Consider the following 16,185-nt stretch of genomic DNA (forward strand, 5'->3'; position numbering starts at 1 on the left):
AGCTGTACATTCCTGCAATGCACGAAGCCCGTGGAGAGTCAATGCCAAGTTAGCTCGCATGCGGACGGCGCATGTTTCTGTCTACAGAATGTGGCTACACAAAATGTTATAAAAGGAAGCAGCAGATCATGCAGGGGGCAGTTGCGTCGGGGTATTCGCATTAATCACTATTACGTACTAATCGCTATCCCATAAAATCTCATTGTGAAATCTTTAACTGTGTTGATCAATTGCCTTTTGCAGGGCAAGTTCGCTCTTTTATTTTTTCAGTGCAAGGATCCTTGATCCGTTAAGTTACATAAATGCACAAGCGCATATTATATATATATTTTATGATAACTAAAATTTTTAGTTGAGATCCAGGCCGGGTTTTCTTAAATAAAACACTAGGATGTGTATTTTATTTGGGTTTTTATTTTCAATAATTCGACTTCAGTCTGAAGTCATCCTCAGAACTGGAATTAACATAAACCATAATTACTGAAAAACCAAAAACAGGTTAGCTGCGCTTTGAAGACGGCATTATATTACTGACAAAGTAGTGTAAAGAATGACCATTTACCTTTATTGGATACTTGGGTTATTTATTCGACTGTCCGCAGATTCGAACGTTAACAGAAGCTGCAAAATAGTCAGGAATTTCCTAAAACTCGTCGTAATATATTTAAACTCTATATACTCCGCGTACTATGTATGGCGATTACAACTTTTAAAACTTTTGGATCATTCAAAAATGGTGGCTCGTAGGAAAAAAAGCATTACGAAGCTGGAGGCTCCTAGGAAAAAAACATTCCGTACATAATTTTATGACCAACGATTTCTATGCATGTATTTTTATAATAAAACATACCGTTTAGCTGAGAGTTTTTTTTCATACACTCAGATTGTGAGGCGACTCATAATTTTATTGATAACTATTTTTTAACAATTTTAACTTGTTGTAACTTTCTGTATCGATTCTCTTATTTTATGGTCTAATTTGACCGGAATATAAATGAAATTATGAGATATGTTCAAATGATAGGTACTTCCAGCACTTTATTTTCGTGCCCTGATTGTGGATTCTCCTCAAATAAAATGTATATACTCTTAAACAAAGTAGTTACGAAAACCGTTATACAAAATGAAAAAATTACACAAAAATTTTAGTTTTCATTATATTTTGTAAAATTTCCTTAACATTTCTAAAAGTAATTAACAATTTGTACACAGTTAAAACCTCAAAAATTTCTCTTTCGTGTCTTCGCTCATGGACTAAACAGGAATAAAGTTATAGTATGTGATTCAAAATATGAAATAAAGGATCTGGCAACTACCAACAGATCTTGAGGTTAGGTTAGGTCAAACAGTGTTATTTGTTTCTAAATTATTGATGGAATCTTTCTCAAAGTTTTTGAATTATTTCATATTTCGTCTTAAGATCAACAACTTCATTCTTTGGATCATATTTCTTTTTTAATAGAAGCTTGTATCGCATTTCAGCAGCTGTCATTGGTAATTCTAGTGTTCTGGTTGAGAGTTGGCTTGGTCCAGTAGTTGTAGATATATTTGAAAATTGCTTAGATTCATCTGAATTGTGGTAATGGGTGGGATTTTTCTCATATTGTAGGTCAATTATGTTACCCTTCTCTTCTTCTGATAACTGCTGTATATTTTTACTAGAATTGGTATTAGTTTTGATAGATACAGGTATTCCGATACTTATATCAATTATATCGTTTGAACCGTTGTCGAACTTTATTCTACTGGTTTTCATAGCTCTGCTTCCAAGAATTTTGTTATCACTCCTTTTATTTGTATTACTTCCTATTATCTCTTCTATTAACAAACGAACTTCATGTGATATGGATTTAATTCGTTGTACTACTTGTTTATGCGACTCGTGGATAATATATACACCATTAACTTCGATAATGCGGTCACCCTCTTTTAATCCGGCTGCTTCCGCTGGGGAATTAGTGTCAACGTACCCTATGTACTGACCTGGTTTGACTTTCTCTGAATGTAAACTGAAGCCATATCCTTCGAAATCCGGCCGCTTTACTATATGACAAAGCCTAGTTGGCAAGTGACTATTCGATATTATATTATTTTTATCACGATTTGCATTTCGAAACATCTCTTTGATTATATCAATATATTGGTCAAGCAACAATATCCGTTGATAATGGATTTTCCTGGAACGACAAGAAATTAAAATTACCGTTAGGATAGTTCATATTAACGAGACCGGTTTAATTTGAATTCGGATTAAAAATAAATACAAGGCGTTATAAGCTCCAAAGATACCTTAGGCCGTACTGCTCTTCAAATTTGCATCGTGCATCTTTTAAATTTTTCCTACAAATTGGCGGTTCCATGTTTTACGCCGAATCAGAACGACATCTGTAAGGTAAGCGTTTTTAAATTTCGATGTTGCTTTTCCCGGAATTCGAGCGCAGGAACTTTGGTATGGTAGGCGGAGCACGCTACCACCACACGACCGCGGTCATTGAATTGAATTCGGATAAGCAATCCACTAATAAGAAGATATTTTCAATTGCCAAGGATGACAAACAAATCCCCGGAATATCAGTGTGGATCGTTATACAAAATTACTTTGGTAATAAAGGGTGAATGTAACTGCGGTTTAAATAAATAAATGTAAGGCGCAATAACCTCCGAGCTTCTCTTCCAATTTGCGTCGTGCTCCTTTTTAAGTTTTCCTACAAATTGGCGGGACGGGACCTACTTGTTTTATGCCGACTCCGAACGGCATCTGCGAGGCATATGAGTTTTAACTGAGAGATTTTCATGGCAGAAATACACTTGGAGTGAAGCGAATTTAGTGCAATTCCGCTTATTTGCAACCTTCTGCTAACGTTCTAATCACTAAACTGTTGAATAAATAACTCCAATATTCAATAATGCAAAATGGTCTTTATTAGACTACTTTCACAATAACACTTCTACTTCTCAACAGATAGCATGCTTAAATCAAACTGATTGCCATGCCTAAGCTGGTGTTTCTTTTATACTATTCGGTTTCCTCGTTTGCATATTTCTAGGCATTTCTAGAATTTACTATTAAGTTACCAGCTATAAAATTACCAGCTATAACTAGAGATGCACGCTATAGCTTCTCATATGCGCGTGCCTACTTTTGTGAGCATCTCAGATAAGATATATGCATGTGGTTGTGCGTGTACGTACTTATGTGTAGACATAATGATTGTTCCACCGATGATTGCCTACTTTTGGGAGTATCTAAGATATATATATGTGTTTGTGCGTTTCTCTCCACTGCTTGTATGGACATATGGGTAGACATAATGATTGATTTGTTGATGTGTATACAAGTCACTGCTTAGTATCGGCTTGGAGTTAGTGTTGCTAATATTCGTCACAATAATAAAAATAATAATAATATCAGCATTGGTCAATGTATGGCTCTTCATATTTAAATTTTGTACTTTAGTTATTACACCTTAAAATATTAAATTTGTTTATAATGTTAGCTTTTTAAAATTAAAATTTTTGAGTTGTAAAACTGTAATAAATCTGGCATTACTATTAGATAAACTTAAATGTCAAATAAAACGTCAACGTGTTAGACAACTCTACATCATATTACCTGATGTGCTAGATTTCGCTGCGCTTCCGGTGAAAAAAACTAATATTTATTTCTTAAGGAACTTCTCTGTTGACTGAATAAGTTATCGTAAATCATAATTATCCGAAGTCGAAATGATTAGAATGACGAGCCCAGTTCACCATTCGGCAAACCTGTTCGTGTAAAGTGAAAATTAAAGTGTGTGCTACCAAAACATAAGAAATAGTATAAATAATAAAGCTCCAAGTGAGTTAAAAAAAAAAGTCACCCTCTGGGTACAACAAATAAGTAATTACCACCATGGAAACAGAATACGACAAAAAATAGTGCTTAAAAACAAACATAAAAATAAAAGTGAGACTCCATGTCGAAAACATAAACAAAGTGAAACCAAAAAAAAAAAACACAAACAAATATATGCTGGACGTATGCATAATTAGCGCCAATTTTGGTATGTACATATTTTCAACTACGCCGAAAGAGTAGACAAGATACGCAAAATAAATAAAATAAATATCCACATAACTTAATAAACGTTACTAAATAAAAATATAATACAAAACAATAAATAAATAATAATAGTAATATAATAATAATAATTGTATAACAATAATAATAACATAATAATATAGGAATAAGCCAATATAAAAATAAATAAAACAAGTAAGGAAGTTTAAGTTCGGGTGAAACCGAACGTTACATACCCAGATGTAAACTTTGAATGCTGTTGTTGTTTATTTTGTGTGCTTAATAGTGTTACAAGGCTGCGCAATAATACATATACATATGGTTCTATTCTGAACTAATTTTCATTTAAAAGAAGCAAAAAGGATACAGAGGCTAACACCAATGACCTTGAGCGCGTAATAATGCAGTTTTACTTCAGATATGGGGATTTCCCTACTGTTTGTTTTAAAATAAAGATATAAAAGAACAATAAAAATACGATTGGTACAAAACTATTTTTCGCTAAGATTTAGCTTATTATTTTTGCCTACGACCCTTTTTAAAGTCATTTATACAAAAGTGGGCGTGGTCCTTAACCAATCTTATCCATTTTTACTGGAAATATTTCCTGCTATAAGGAAAAAATTTGTGCCCAATTTTGTTACGATATGTAAATTTATCTTCGAGTTATGGCTCCCGAGACGTTGAAAATTGCTCAGTCATAAAAGGGGCGGTGACAAACCCATTTTCAAAAATTTTAGTGTTTTCTAATTAATGTTATAATTCAATTTAGAAAGTAAAATTCTATTCATACAAAGCTCAGTTCCGCTAAGATATGGCTTACATTTTCGTCTACGACCCTTTTAAAAATCTTTTATATAAAAGTGGCGTGGTCTTTAACCGATCTCATCCATTTTTTCTAGAAATATTTCGTGCTATAGGGAAAATTTATGTACCAAATTTTGTTACGATCCGTTAATTTTTCTTCGAGTTATGGCTCCCGAAACATAGAAAATTGCTTAGTCATAAAAGGGGCAGTGCCACGCCCATTTTTTTTAAGTTTTTCTATTTATTGTTATAAATCCACTTGGGAAATGAAATACCATTGATATAATGCTCTTTTTTCAAAGACGTAACTTATTTTATTCCTCCGCGACCCTTTTAAAAATCCTTTATATAAAAGTTGGCGTAGTCCTTAACCGATTTCGTTAATTTCACTGGATCACAAATCGCAATTTTTTTCTGCACCAAAGACGCCATTATGAAATTCCTATGTAAAATCACCCCCTGATTCCGAAAATAATGGTTAAAAAAAAAAAAACAAAAAAAAAAAATTGAGCAATTCCTAAACGGTTTGAAACTTTTATAAGGTAATGAAATTTTCTATAATTGCTATATATTTATGCATATAACACATGCTAGGCCCTGCAAATTCAAAGATAACGAAAAATCATTACGAATTTTTTAAATTTTTTATTTGTAAAAATATAAAAAAAAATTGTACTTTGTGAGGAAGGATCTCGAAAACGTTTTCTCTCTAAGCTCTGTTTTATTACAAAAAAAGATAAGCTTTCATTTAACAAAGTCGATGGACTAATACAAAAGTTATAAGCATTTAAATAAATAAATCCGTTTAATACTTAAGTACCCTACTGGTACATATGTGTTAGTATTCGTTCGTATATCAGCTAGTTAGCAGGTAGATTTCGAAGGGTTATTAGGTACAACTGTTAGTGTCGTTTTCTCAAACCCAGGTACATTTCAAGCAAGAGCATATTTTAAAGGCAGGTAGTGTTTTCTTTGTAGAACTAGGGAACACTTTTGTCTAGGTAGGCTTGAATTTTTACTTGATCTAAGTATAAATACCAGTACATGCGCCTTGTTCCTTCATAATATCTGCAAGGCTCGCCGGATACTGTTCAGTTTATAATTGCAGTTTATAACCATTCATTTACTTAAAAATATAATATGAATAAAAGGGCGCGAGAGTTTGAGTGTACAAATGATCCAGATATGTTCTGTTTCATCTGCGGTCAATTTATCGCTAAAAGGATGCGACGTGTGTTTTCAAATCCTTTGAAAGTTAAGTATTTTGGAATTGACCCTAAAAACCATGGACACCGAATACTGTGTGCAACACATGTCGAGTCAAATGGATTTTTTCGGAAACCGAAACAAAAAGTTGCGTTGTCAAAATTAGGAATTTGCTCCCTTTTAATGCATACCAGACTCATTTCTGAAACTATCTAATTAGGCGAGATATGAAATTTATTACACGAATGAAGTGGAGGGAACCAACTTGCCATTCAACGGACTGCTATATTTGTACTACAAAAGTACTTGGGGTTGGAAAGTCAAGAAAAGTAACCTATGCGAGCGTATCTACAGTGTCATTACCAGAACTAAATTCAACGGAAACTACATTGCCAGAATCAAATTTAACTTTAGTTCCGGCTCCAGTTTCATTGTCAACAGCAGTGTCTGATTACGTGGCTTCATGTTGGACTGGATTTCAAATTGAAAACGAAAGAAACTCTTTGTCACAAGCTCAACTCAATGCTTGGATAAGATATTTGGAATTGTCAAAGGAAAAGGCCGAACTACACGCCTATGCAACAATATAAATTTGTTTCATCCCATGTTAAGGTAACATATTATAGAACTCGTCACCAACAATTTTCCAAGTACTGTACGAAGGAGTACAGTGTTTGTTACTGCAAAGACATTGCTGGTCTAATCAAACAGTTTGGAGAACCATATGATTCAAAAGAGTGGCGATTGTTCATAGACGGCAATAAATTAAGTTTAAAGGCCGTATTATTGCAATTGGCAACCAAAAGCCACCTATCCCGAACGCGCATGCAGTAAATACGAAGGAAACGTATGAGATAATAAAAAATTGCTCAAATTAATCAAATACGAAGAACATGATTGGAAAATATGTGCGATCTTAAAGTCCTTGGAATGCTATAAGGTCCAAAAAGTGGATACACAAAATGCTTTTGCTTTCTATGCAAATGGCATACGCGAGCTCGTCAAGACCACTACATCATAAAGAATTGGCCAGAACCAATCGAGTTTCAAGTTGGGGTGGATAACATAAAATACTCAACACTTATAAAGAAGAAAAAAATAATTTTACCTCCGCTCCACATCAAGCTCGGCCTTATCAAAAACTTTGTCAAGGCTTTTTACAAAGAAGGCGAAGCTTTTCATTATTTGAAGACAATCTTTCCAGAGATTTCAGAAGCAAAAATTAAGGAAGGGATTTTTGTGGGACCGCAAATAAGGAGATTGATGGCCAATAACCATTTCAAAGAACTATTGTCACCAGTGAAGGTAGCAGCGTGGGAGTCTTTTAAAGAGGTCGTTACTTCTTTTTAGGCAAACACAAAAGTCCTGAATACGAGATAATAGTGAAAGACTTAATAAAAAACTATGCGGAAATGGGTAAACAAAAAACATATTTAAGACCGTTTTCTCAGTTAACTTTAAAAACCTATCTGCCCGATAAACAAAAAATTTGTATGAAATTTTTAAATTTACATGAGAATATATAGCCCTAAATCTGAATCCATCGTCCAGTTCCGAACAAACAAGAACGAGAAAAACAAAAACAAAAAATTTGTTCTGAATTGAAAGATAAATCCAGCCTAAGAAAATTATATACTAATGTGTCACTTATGCATATCTAATATACTTTTTTATTTTCTTTCAGGAGTAAATATGTCTTTAAAAATTCATTTTCTACACTCCCATTTAAATCTATTCCCGCAAAATCTTGGCGACGAAAGTGACGAGCATGGCGAAAGGTTTTACCAGCAAATGAAAATGATTGAAAGTCGTTATCAAGGATTCTGGGATGTCGCTATGATGGGTGACTACTGTTGGTTTTTTCATAATAGAAACCAATCCTAATCTAGATAAGCGTCAAAACAAGATATATAATTTTCCATTATAAATTAAGATCATAGAGTTAAGACAGAAACATATGTACATATGATATTATTTGTAGGGTACTTAAGTTTTATTATATGGATATATTTATTAGAATGCTTATAACTTTTGTATTAGTTCATCGATTTTGTTGAATGAAAGCTTATTTTTTGTAATAAAACAGAGCTTAGAGAGAAAAAAATCTGCCGTGAACTTCTGGCCTCCAATACGCCCAAATAATTAAAAGAAACTTTCTATTTTTATGTTGGTCAAGCGCAACTTGATACAACTTTTCTACTTTTACTATTTGGTTTATTTTCCAATAATAATATTATAAGTATCACACCAATCAATTTCATGCTATTTTAACAATATAAAAATGTTCTTCACTTCTCAGCTGTCAGATTATAATAAAAAAAAAATTGAAAAAATCCGTAATGATTGTTCGTTATCTTTGAATCTGCAGGGCCTAGCAAAAAGTGTTGTATGCACAGTCTATAGCATTTTATTACCTTTTAAAAGCTTTAACCCCTTTTGGAAGTGCTCAATTCGTTCTTAAGATATATATGATTAAGTGGACCCAAACGGTTATTCGTAAATATCTCAAAAACATTACCATGGAATTAAAAATAACCTTGATTTACGGAATCAAAGGGTGATTTTACAGGAATTTCATAATGGCGTCTCTGGTGCATTTTGGCTGTAAACCACGGTTTTTCTTCAAAGCATTCCTTGTAGTAAAGGCAATCTCTCTGCCGAATTTTGTTACGATAGGTTTAACGATTTTTGATTAATAATATTTGTAAAATTGATTTTATCACAAGTGGGCGGTGCCACGCCTATTTTAAACAAATTTTTCAAATTTTTATTAAGAGTCCTGTAATAACACAACTAACGATATGGCAACACCAGTTAAAACGAGTGCCATATCGATAGTGGAATGGCAATGCCGTCATTCCTATTGGAATATTATAACGGCATAGCGAAAATTTGGAAAGCCAAATTCATTATAGTTACGCGCCAGCTAGCCGACAGATATATTTAAAGTTGTGCAAAGTCAGTAGTTCTTCTTTACAAAATTAAATATTTTACAAGTTTAATTTATATAAAGTACTAGTGATTTATAAACTGTGAAACTAATAAAAACTCACTTACATATCTGTATTTTATTAATTTGGAATTAAATTGAAAAAGAACTAACGTGAGTAAACGCGTGACCATAATGGAGCTCATTGAGCGTTCATATGGCGACCGTGGGCCGTGCCGCAAAATGGCGTTCACACGCATGAAGTGCGGATTTAAAAGGCGTAATAATTTATACATATTTGCCGTAGCAAAACAAATGCATTTTTCATTTTTTTTTAATTATTATTTTATTTATAGTAGAAATCAAAGTTTCTACAATAAAACTTATTGCTATGACTACATAGGTTTAAAGAATATGGCGTCACCTTAATTCTAGATTGATCTGACATATATTTTAGAAAAACTTGATAATAATAAAAGTACTAGGTATGTAAGGAAAAACTACTAACAAAAAAACTTCAATAGAAATTAGTAACATCCAAATTGATAACATTTTTCGCATAGTCATATATTTCTTGTGTAATGAGTCTTGTTATACTAGATTTAGTATTAATTTGTTGTCAGAGATACTGCATAGTAACTTAAATTTCTCACTAATTTGGTTATACGGGTTGAGCTTTTATATGTGATTTCGCGCATGTACCCCAAACTGGGCATGCATATAGGACTAGTGACTGAAAGATAACTTTGCAGATAATGATTTTGTTTTCTCTACTTAATTCGGATTTTCTGTTAATTAACGGATACGTCATTTTTATCGCTGTACTATATTTATTACTAATATAACGAACATGATCACGAAAAATTAGCTTTTTATCGAGAACTACACCAAGGTATTTTACTGTGTCGGACCAATTTATTTCCTGAGCATTGATGTTAAGATTAGTGCTTGGCAAAACACAAGGGCTTCTTTTTCTAGTGAAAAAGATTGCTTGAGTTTTGCTTGCATTCACTTGAATTTTCCACTTGTCAAAATAGTTCGCAACATGATTTAGTGCAGTTTGTAACTTGTTCACGATGTCGTGAGCAACTACGTGCGAATACCATATGCATAAATCATCAGTAAACGTAGCGTATTGACAGCCTTCGGGCACAGAAATGTCAGCTACATAAAGATTAAACAAGATCGGCCCTATTACTGATCCCTGAGGAACGCCAGCAGTAACTTCTTTTATATCTGAAAATTCGCTATTTACCGACACACAAAAGTGACGATGACTTAGAAAGATTTGAATTTTTGTGATTAGTTGGTACGGGAAATTGAATTTTATAAGCTTTGTGAGCAAGCCATTATCCCAGACAGAATCAAAAGCTTTTTCCACATCTAGAAAGACAGAAGCCGTAGATTTTTTGTTCGCAAATCCTGTTTTAATATGATTGCAAATTCTTTTTATTTGATGCGTAGTGCTGTGGAATTTTTTAAATCCAAATTGTTCATCAGGTAAAACGTTATTTTCTTTTTGAAATTTATTCAACTTATCTTTTATGACTTGTTCGAAAATTTTACCTAGACTACTAAGCAAGCTTATTGGCCTGTAGCTTTCCACTCTATTTGGAGGCTTGCTTGGTTTAGGGAGCGGTGTTATTTTAGCTGTTTTCCATAAATCGGGGAAGTATTGTAGCTTTAAACATGAGTTGATAATAAAAGTTATTAGGACCATCCCAACTCTGGGCAGTTGTTTTAGCATTACATTTTCGATTTCGTCCAATCCAGCAGACTTTCGTAAATTTAATTGTTCAATTAAAAATTTGATGTCCTCGATACTAACAAAATCTGTGGACGGAGTAGTAACGGGTTCTGAAGTGCTTTTAGTGCTTAGGTGCTCCGATGTTTTATAATTTTTTAAGAAGTTGTTGGCTAATGCTTCGGCCTTTTCTTGACTGAGGGTATGGACGGTATATTGATCCTCGAGTGGTGGGACTGGAACGTGTTTTTTCCTTAAAGCCTTACAAATATTCCCAAAAGGACTACTTCTTGTGTCAAGTTCGCTCAGCTTTTTGTTCCAAGATTTATTTCTGTGGTGAAAAATTTCACTCCTTATTATACAAGATAGTCTTGTCAACTCTATAAAGTCAGATTTTTGCCTGTAACGACTCCATCGTCTTCGGAAATAGTTCCTTGCCTTTATTAAATTCAAAATGTGACTAGGTAACTGGATAAAGTTATTTTCTGGGCGCTTCTTAGGTATTGAAACTTTAACAGCTTGTACTATCAGATTATTTAGAAAATCGATATATTTATTAATGTCACCTATGTCTACAATGTCGTCTAATTTGTATGACATAGATTTTAATGAATTTTTAAAATATTTTTTATTTGCAACCCAGTTTGCATTTCCGTAATCCCATACGAAGTTGTCCAAATATGGACCTTTTACGGAAAGATTGGTAAATGATCTGAGCTAAGAGCGTAATGTACCTAGGGGTCAGAGATGAGGTTTGGTACATTAGATAATATTATGTCTATATTCGACGAAGTGGACTTAGATGAAGATGGCAAGTATGTGGAATCGCTTGTGTGATGGAGGTAATAGGGAAAAATGTCCTAGTTCAAGTCCAAGTCCTTCAGAATGTTACCCCAAGCGTTTGCTCTTAAACAGCCCCAATCAGGAGGCTTGCTGTTTAAGTCACCGCATAAAATTATATTTTCTTTTGTGTTGAAAAGAGTTCTAAAATATTGTTTGTAAAGTTTACGGAGATGATCTGTTGGTGTGCCTCCAGGAAAATATACACTATATAACTTAATTTTTTAGAATTATAGTATTTAATTCAATTCCTACATTTTCAATAAGGTTAGTTTATATGTTAGGGATTTCGTTAAAGCTTACTGTGTTTTTAATAAGTATGGCTACGCCACCGCCTACAGAATCCATTCTATCATTACGTACACAAGAGTAGTTTGAGTGAAATAGCTTATTCGTGCTCTTGAGCCATGTTTCAGGAAGTAGACAAATATCAATGTCATTTTTGCAAAGGAAATCGAATAGTTCTAAATATTTGTTGCGGATACTTCTGCGTTCATTGATGAGTACTGGAAATTGGTCTCCGCGCAACTGGAAGGCCGTATGAGACCGTCCGTAAGTTTTTATTGTATTATTGGAATCGGTTTTTTTATTACTATTAATTTTCGCTTTAATTTTAGCATATACTTCTCTGTGAGGGCAATCAAGATTTTAAGACTTATGAATACCGTTGCAGTTGGCGCATCGAATTTTGTCAGCGTTAGTGCAATCAACAGTTTTATGTTTCTCGGCACAGTTCGAGCATCTCGTTTTAATGAAACATTCGCGTTCTCCATGTCCAAACATTTGGCAGTTACGGTGCGACTATGATGTCTACGTCATTAAGGAATCTCTGTCTTCTTAATAATGACTTCTCTCTCTCAGAAATTTTTGATCAAAATTTGTTTCAAACTTATCGAAAAGATAGAGACCCTATCAAAACAGGGCGTCTCTGAGGCGGTGGTCTGTTAATTGCCATAAGGCGTTCTCTGCTCTCTTCTTTTGTGCCGCTTTCTAACGGTGACTCTATCTTGGACCAGCTTTGTGTCTGTATTACTGGGCCTTCTGGCAATTTCTTTATTTGCGTTTGTGCTCATGTTAATAATATATTTGACGTATATGAATATAATGTTGATAGTAATTTTTGCGTCCGGGGGGATTTTAATCTCAGCAAGGTTGCTTGGTCGAAATTACTAGAAGATGATATCTTAACACCTACTAATGTTCATCACCCCCGTGAGATTAATTTTTTAGACACCCTTTTTAGTGCCAAGCTAATTCAGATTAACAGTTTCGTGAACCAGTTAAACAATATTTTGGGCCTAATTTTTGTCGATGAGAACCTCATAACTCACTTGTCTAAATGTGTGTTTCCTATATATAAATCAGATATGCATCATGTAGCAAAATCTTTATCTATTGAATTCTTCGACCTAGTGCCGAAAAACAAAATAAATAATAATGGGTGCTCCTATAACTTTAAGGATGCAAATTATGAATCTATAAACTCTCTCATATCTGAAATAGACTGGACATCTATTTTCTTTGCTAAAAATGCAACTGAATGTTTCGCCGTTTTTCTGCTAAAGATAGCTGACATATCAGTAGGAATCTCTCTCTCCTACCAGTTGACGTTCACAAACTACCCTGGTACAATACTAGGTTGAAAAAGTTGAAAAATCAAAGAAATAAGTACATTAAATTATACAAGGCTACCAGCGATACTATTTTTAAAGACCAGTATACTTCTTATATGACGCAGTTCAATGTTTTTGATAAGTTTTTGAACAATAAATACGTTTCTCGAGTTGAAGATGAGTTCAAAGTTAATCCTAAATCTTTTTGGAACTATGTTCGTTCAAAGAAAGGTTGTTCTAATATACCTACCTGTGCCATATTTAATGACATTTCCACTAACAGCTTGGTTGATTCCGCAAATCTTTTTGCTGATTTTTTCAAATCTACGTTTGTTGTTGAGGCCGATAACTTTGGTAACAGGTATCTTACTGATAGCCCCAAACCTTTAGACTTTGGGTCTTTGTCCGTGTCTGAAACCTATATTTTTTTGGGTATATCCTCCTTACAGACCTCAATCAAAAATGATATTGATGGATTGTCCTCTTTTTATTTAAGAAGTGTAGTATTTCTCTTTGTGTGCCACTGTGCCACATTTTCAATATTTCGCTATCGACTGGAGTTTTTGTTGATCGCTGGAAGCTGGCGTCTATCACTCCTATCTTCAAGTCTGGCAATAAAAATGATGTAAAGAATTACAGGCCAATATCCAAACTGTCAACATGTTCAAAACTTTTTGAAAAGGTAGTTAAAAACAAAGTATCATTCGCTATAAATAAAATAGTCGATCCATGTCAGCATGGTTTCATTGCGTCAGATAATGAGTTTCGCGTTCTTGGTGTAATTCTTGACTCAACTTTTGGTAATCATGTAAACTTTCTCATACCAAAAGCTTATACCAACTTGGCTTTCCTGCGACGATATGCTAAGGATTTCAAGGACCCATATACCAGCAAAATCCTATACAATGCCTTAGTGCGTTCCAAGTTAGAGTATGCATCAGTCATCTTGAATCCCATATACTGTTTAAGAACTGAAAGAATTCAGCGCAAGTTCATACGATTTGCTCTTCAACCTCTGCACTTTGTTAATCCCCTGCCACCCTACAATGCAAGATGCATGCTTATCAATGTCTTGCCACTTGAAGTTGGACGTCTTGTTCAAAACGTAATGTTTATTTTTGACATAATAGCTGGTGCCATTGACTGCTCAGATCTACTTGGGCAGTTGACTTTCAATGTCCCTAACAGAGCTCTCCGCTTTCACAGTACATTCCCCGTTGAAGTGCTGCGTTCGAATTAATTCAGTTTCTTCTAAGAGGTCTTTTAGAATTTAATCGCCTATCCAGAAGCCTTGACCTGGACTTTGCCATGCCAAGGTCTCTGTTTAAGGCACGCATTGAGTCCTATTACTTATCTCAGTAAATCTTACTTTAAAATTGTTAAACTAGTACTAAGTTAACCTGTAATCTAATCAGTAAGGTTGTTACCATTTGACTTAAAAAATATATGAAATGAGATGAAAATGTGAAAGCACTGGTTTCTCAGCAGCATACCTTACGTCTGGAAGAGAGCAAAGAGGCCCACTCGAAGCACATTATGGCTTGAAACAAGTAATTGATTCAGAAAACTTCGTGCCACAAATAACGCCACATTTAACGAAATTGGCTAACACACTAAAACTAGCAGTGGAAGCACAAGAAAAGCTTCAAGATAGAAATATACAATATGTTGATACTAAGCGCCGATCACAACTATCATTTAATGTTGGAGATATGGTTCTCGTTAAAACCCACATACACAGCAAAGCAAGTGAAAAAGTAACGTCGAAATTCGCCACATGTAGAGACGGGCCATATTGTATCATAGCCAAGAAATGATCGAGCTGATACGTTATTGCAACAAATGATAACCCAAATGACCCAATTGGAACTCATCATGCAATAGCACTGACTCCGTATGAAGGTCCAAATGTAAACCCGAAATACATTCATAGAAAACGTGGTCGTCCACAAAAAACACATATACCTGATCACAATACAACAAGCGTGGAAACACAACTGCCTATGCGATACAATAACAATGCATCCGATACCCACAGTAACAATGCAAATGCACCAACAAGAGTTCTGCGTCCACGTAAATGATACCGCAAATGCTGACTGCATCATCTTGACGATTTCTGCGTTAGAGCGGGAGGATGTAACCATTGTGTCCACATCAGAACAATTATAGGAACGATCGACACATACAATTGCACATGTGTATACATAGATAACACTTTCACCCTAAAAGTCGACTACGATTTATCTTGACGATGTTAACCCAATAACGTTATTTGTTTTTATAATGTTAAATGTTCTTACTGTTGTCAAACTCAATTATCTATAAATGATGGTAGAGAGATCACTCTAAATTTAACTGATATATGTTAGTAATATGTAGATACTCTTAATAATACTAGCTTTAGTGTTACGAAAATGTTCTCAATCTCTCAATTTTACGATTGTACATAACTGTAATCCTTTTCATTCCTATACATTTAACTTATGGTATTTATAGACCTACTCAAATGTAATTTCGATCATTAGTATAGCGACTATTAAAGAGGACACATCGCCCTAAAAATATTTAAAGCGTTTAACTTTTTTAATAAGCTGATGCGGTCTGATGTGCGCTAGTGCAAGAAAAAAAGATACGGTTTTTCTCCACTTAAATCCCTACGTTTCGCCAATCTCCTTGGCATCCTCAGGGGCAGGATCTTTATTTTATAAGACACAAACAAAGATAATACATAAGAGACAATATCATCAAAACATGTATAAGTGTCACTTACATTGAAAAGTTGGAAAAAATGTATAATCTAAAAACATTATACAATAACAAAAAAATTGTTTAAATTTGAGTCACAATTTACGGAATCGAACAAGGAAAAAATTTGCAAAGTGCTTGTAAATAATAACTACCCGCGTCATTTAGTAAATACTCTCATTGAACAAAAAACCAAAGAAATGAATAATAAGTCCAAACAAATAACCCTTTCACAAAC

At 34.0% G+C, this 16,185-nt stretch overlaps 1 protein-coding gene across 6 annotated transcripts in view; it reads right to left on the reverse strand.

Annotated features, from left to right (window-relative positions):
- Positions 1-864: 864 nt before the first annotated feature.
- Positions 865-16,185, reverse strand: part of LOC137235429 (membrane-associated guanylate kinase, WW and PDZ domain-containing protein 3) — a 512,969-nt gene continuing 497,648 nt past the window's right edge. For 5 of the 6 annotated variants that reach the window (XM_067758417.1, XM_067758414.1, XM_067758416.1 and 2 more), the window contains one exon: positions 866-2,177. In XM_067758417.1, the coding sequence (XP_067614518.1) occupies positions 1,385-2,119 (735 nt within the window). In that variant the 5' untranslated portion in view covers positions 2,120-2,177 and the 3' untranslated portion in view covers positions 866-1,384. Of the gene's footprint in view, positions 2,178-3,192; positions 3,225-16,185 lie in introns of those variants that run through there. The other variant, XM_067758413.1, reaches the window with a different exon arrangement.

Source organism: Eurosta solidaginis, chromosome X (assembly GCF_040869045.1).
Source record: "Eurosta solidaginis isolate ZX-2024a chromosome X, ASM4086904v1, whole genome shotgun sequence".
In the NCBI taxonomy this organism is placed as follows: domain Eukaryota; kingdom Metazoa; phylum Arthropoda; class Insecta; order Diptera; family Tephritidae; genus Eurosta; species Eurosta solidaginis.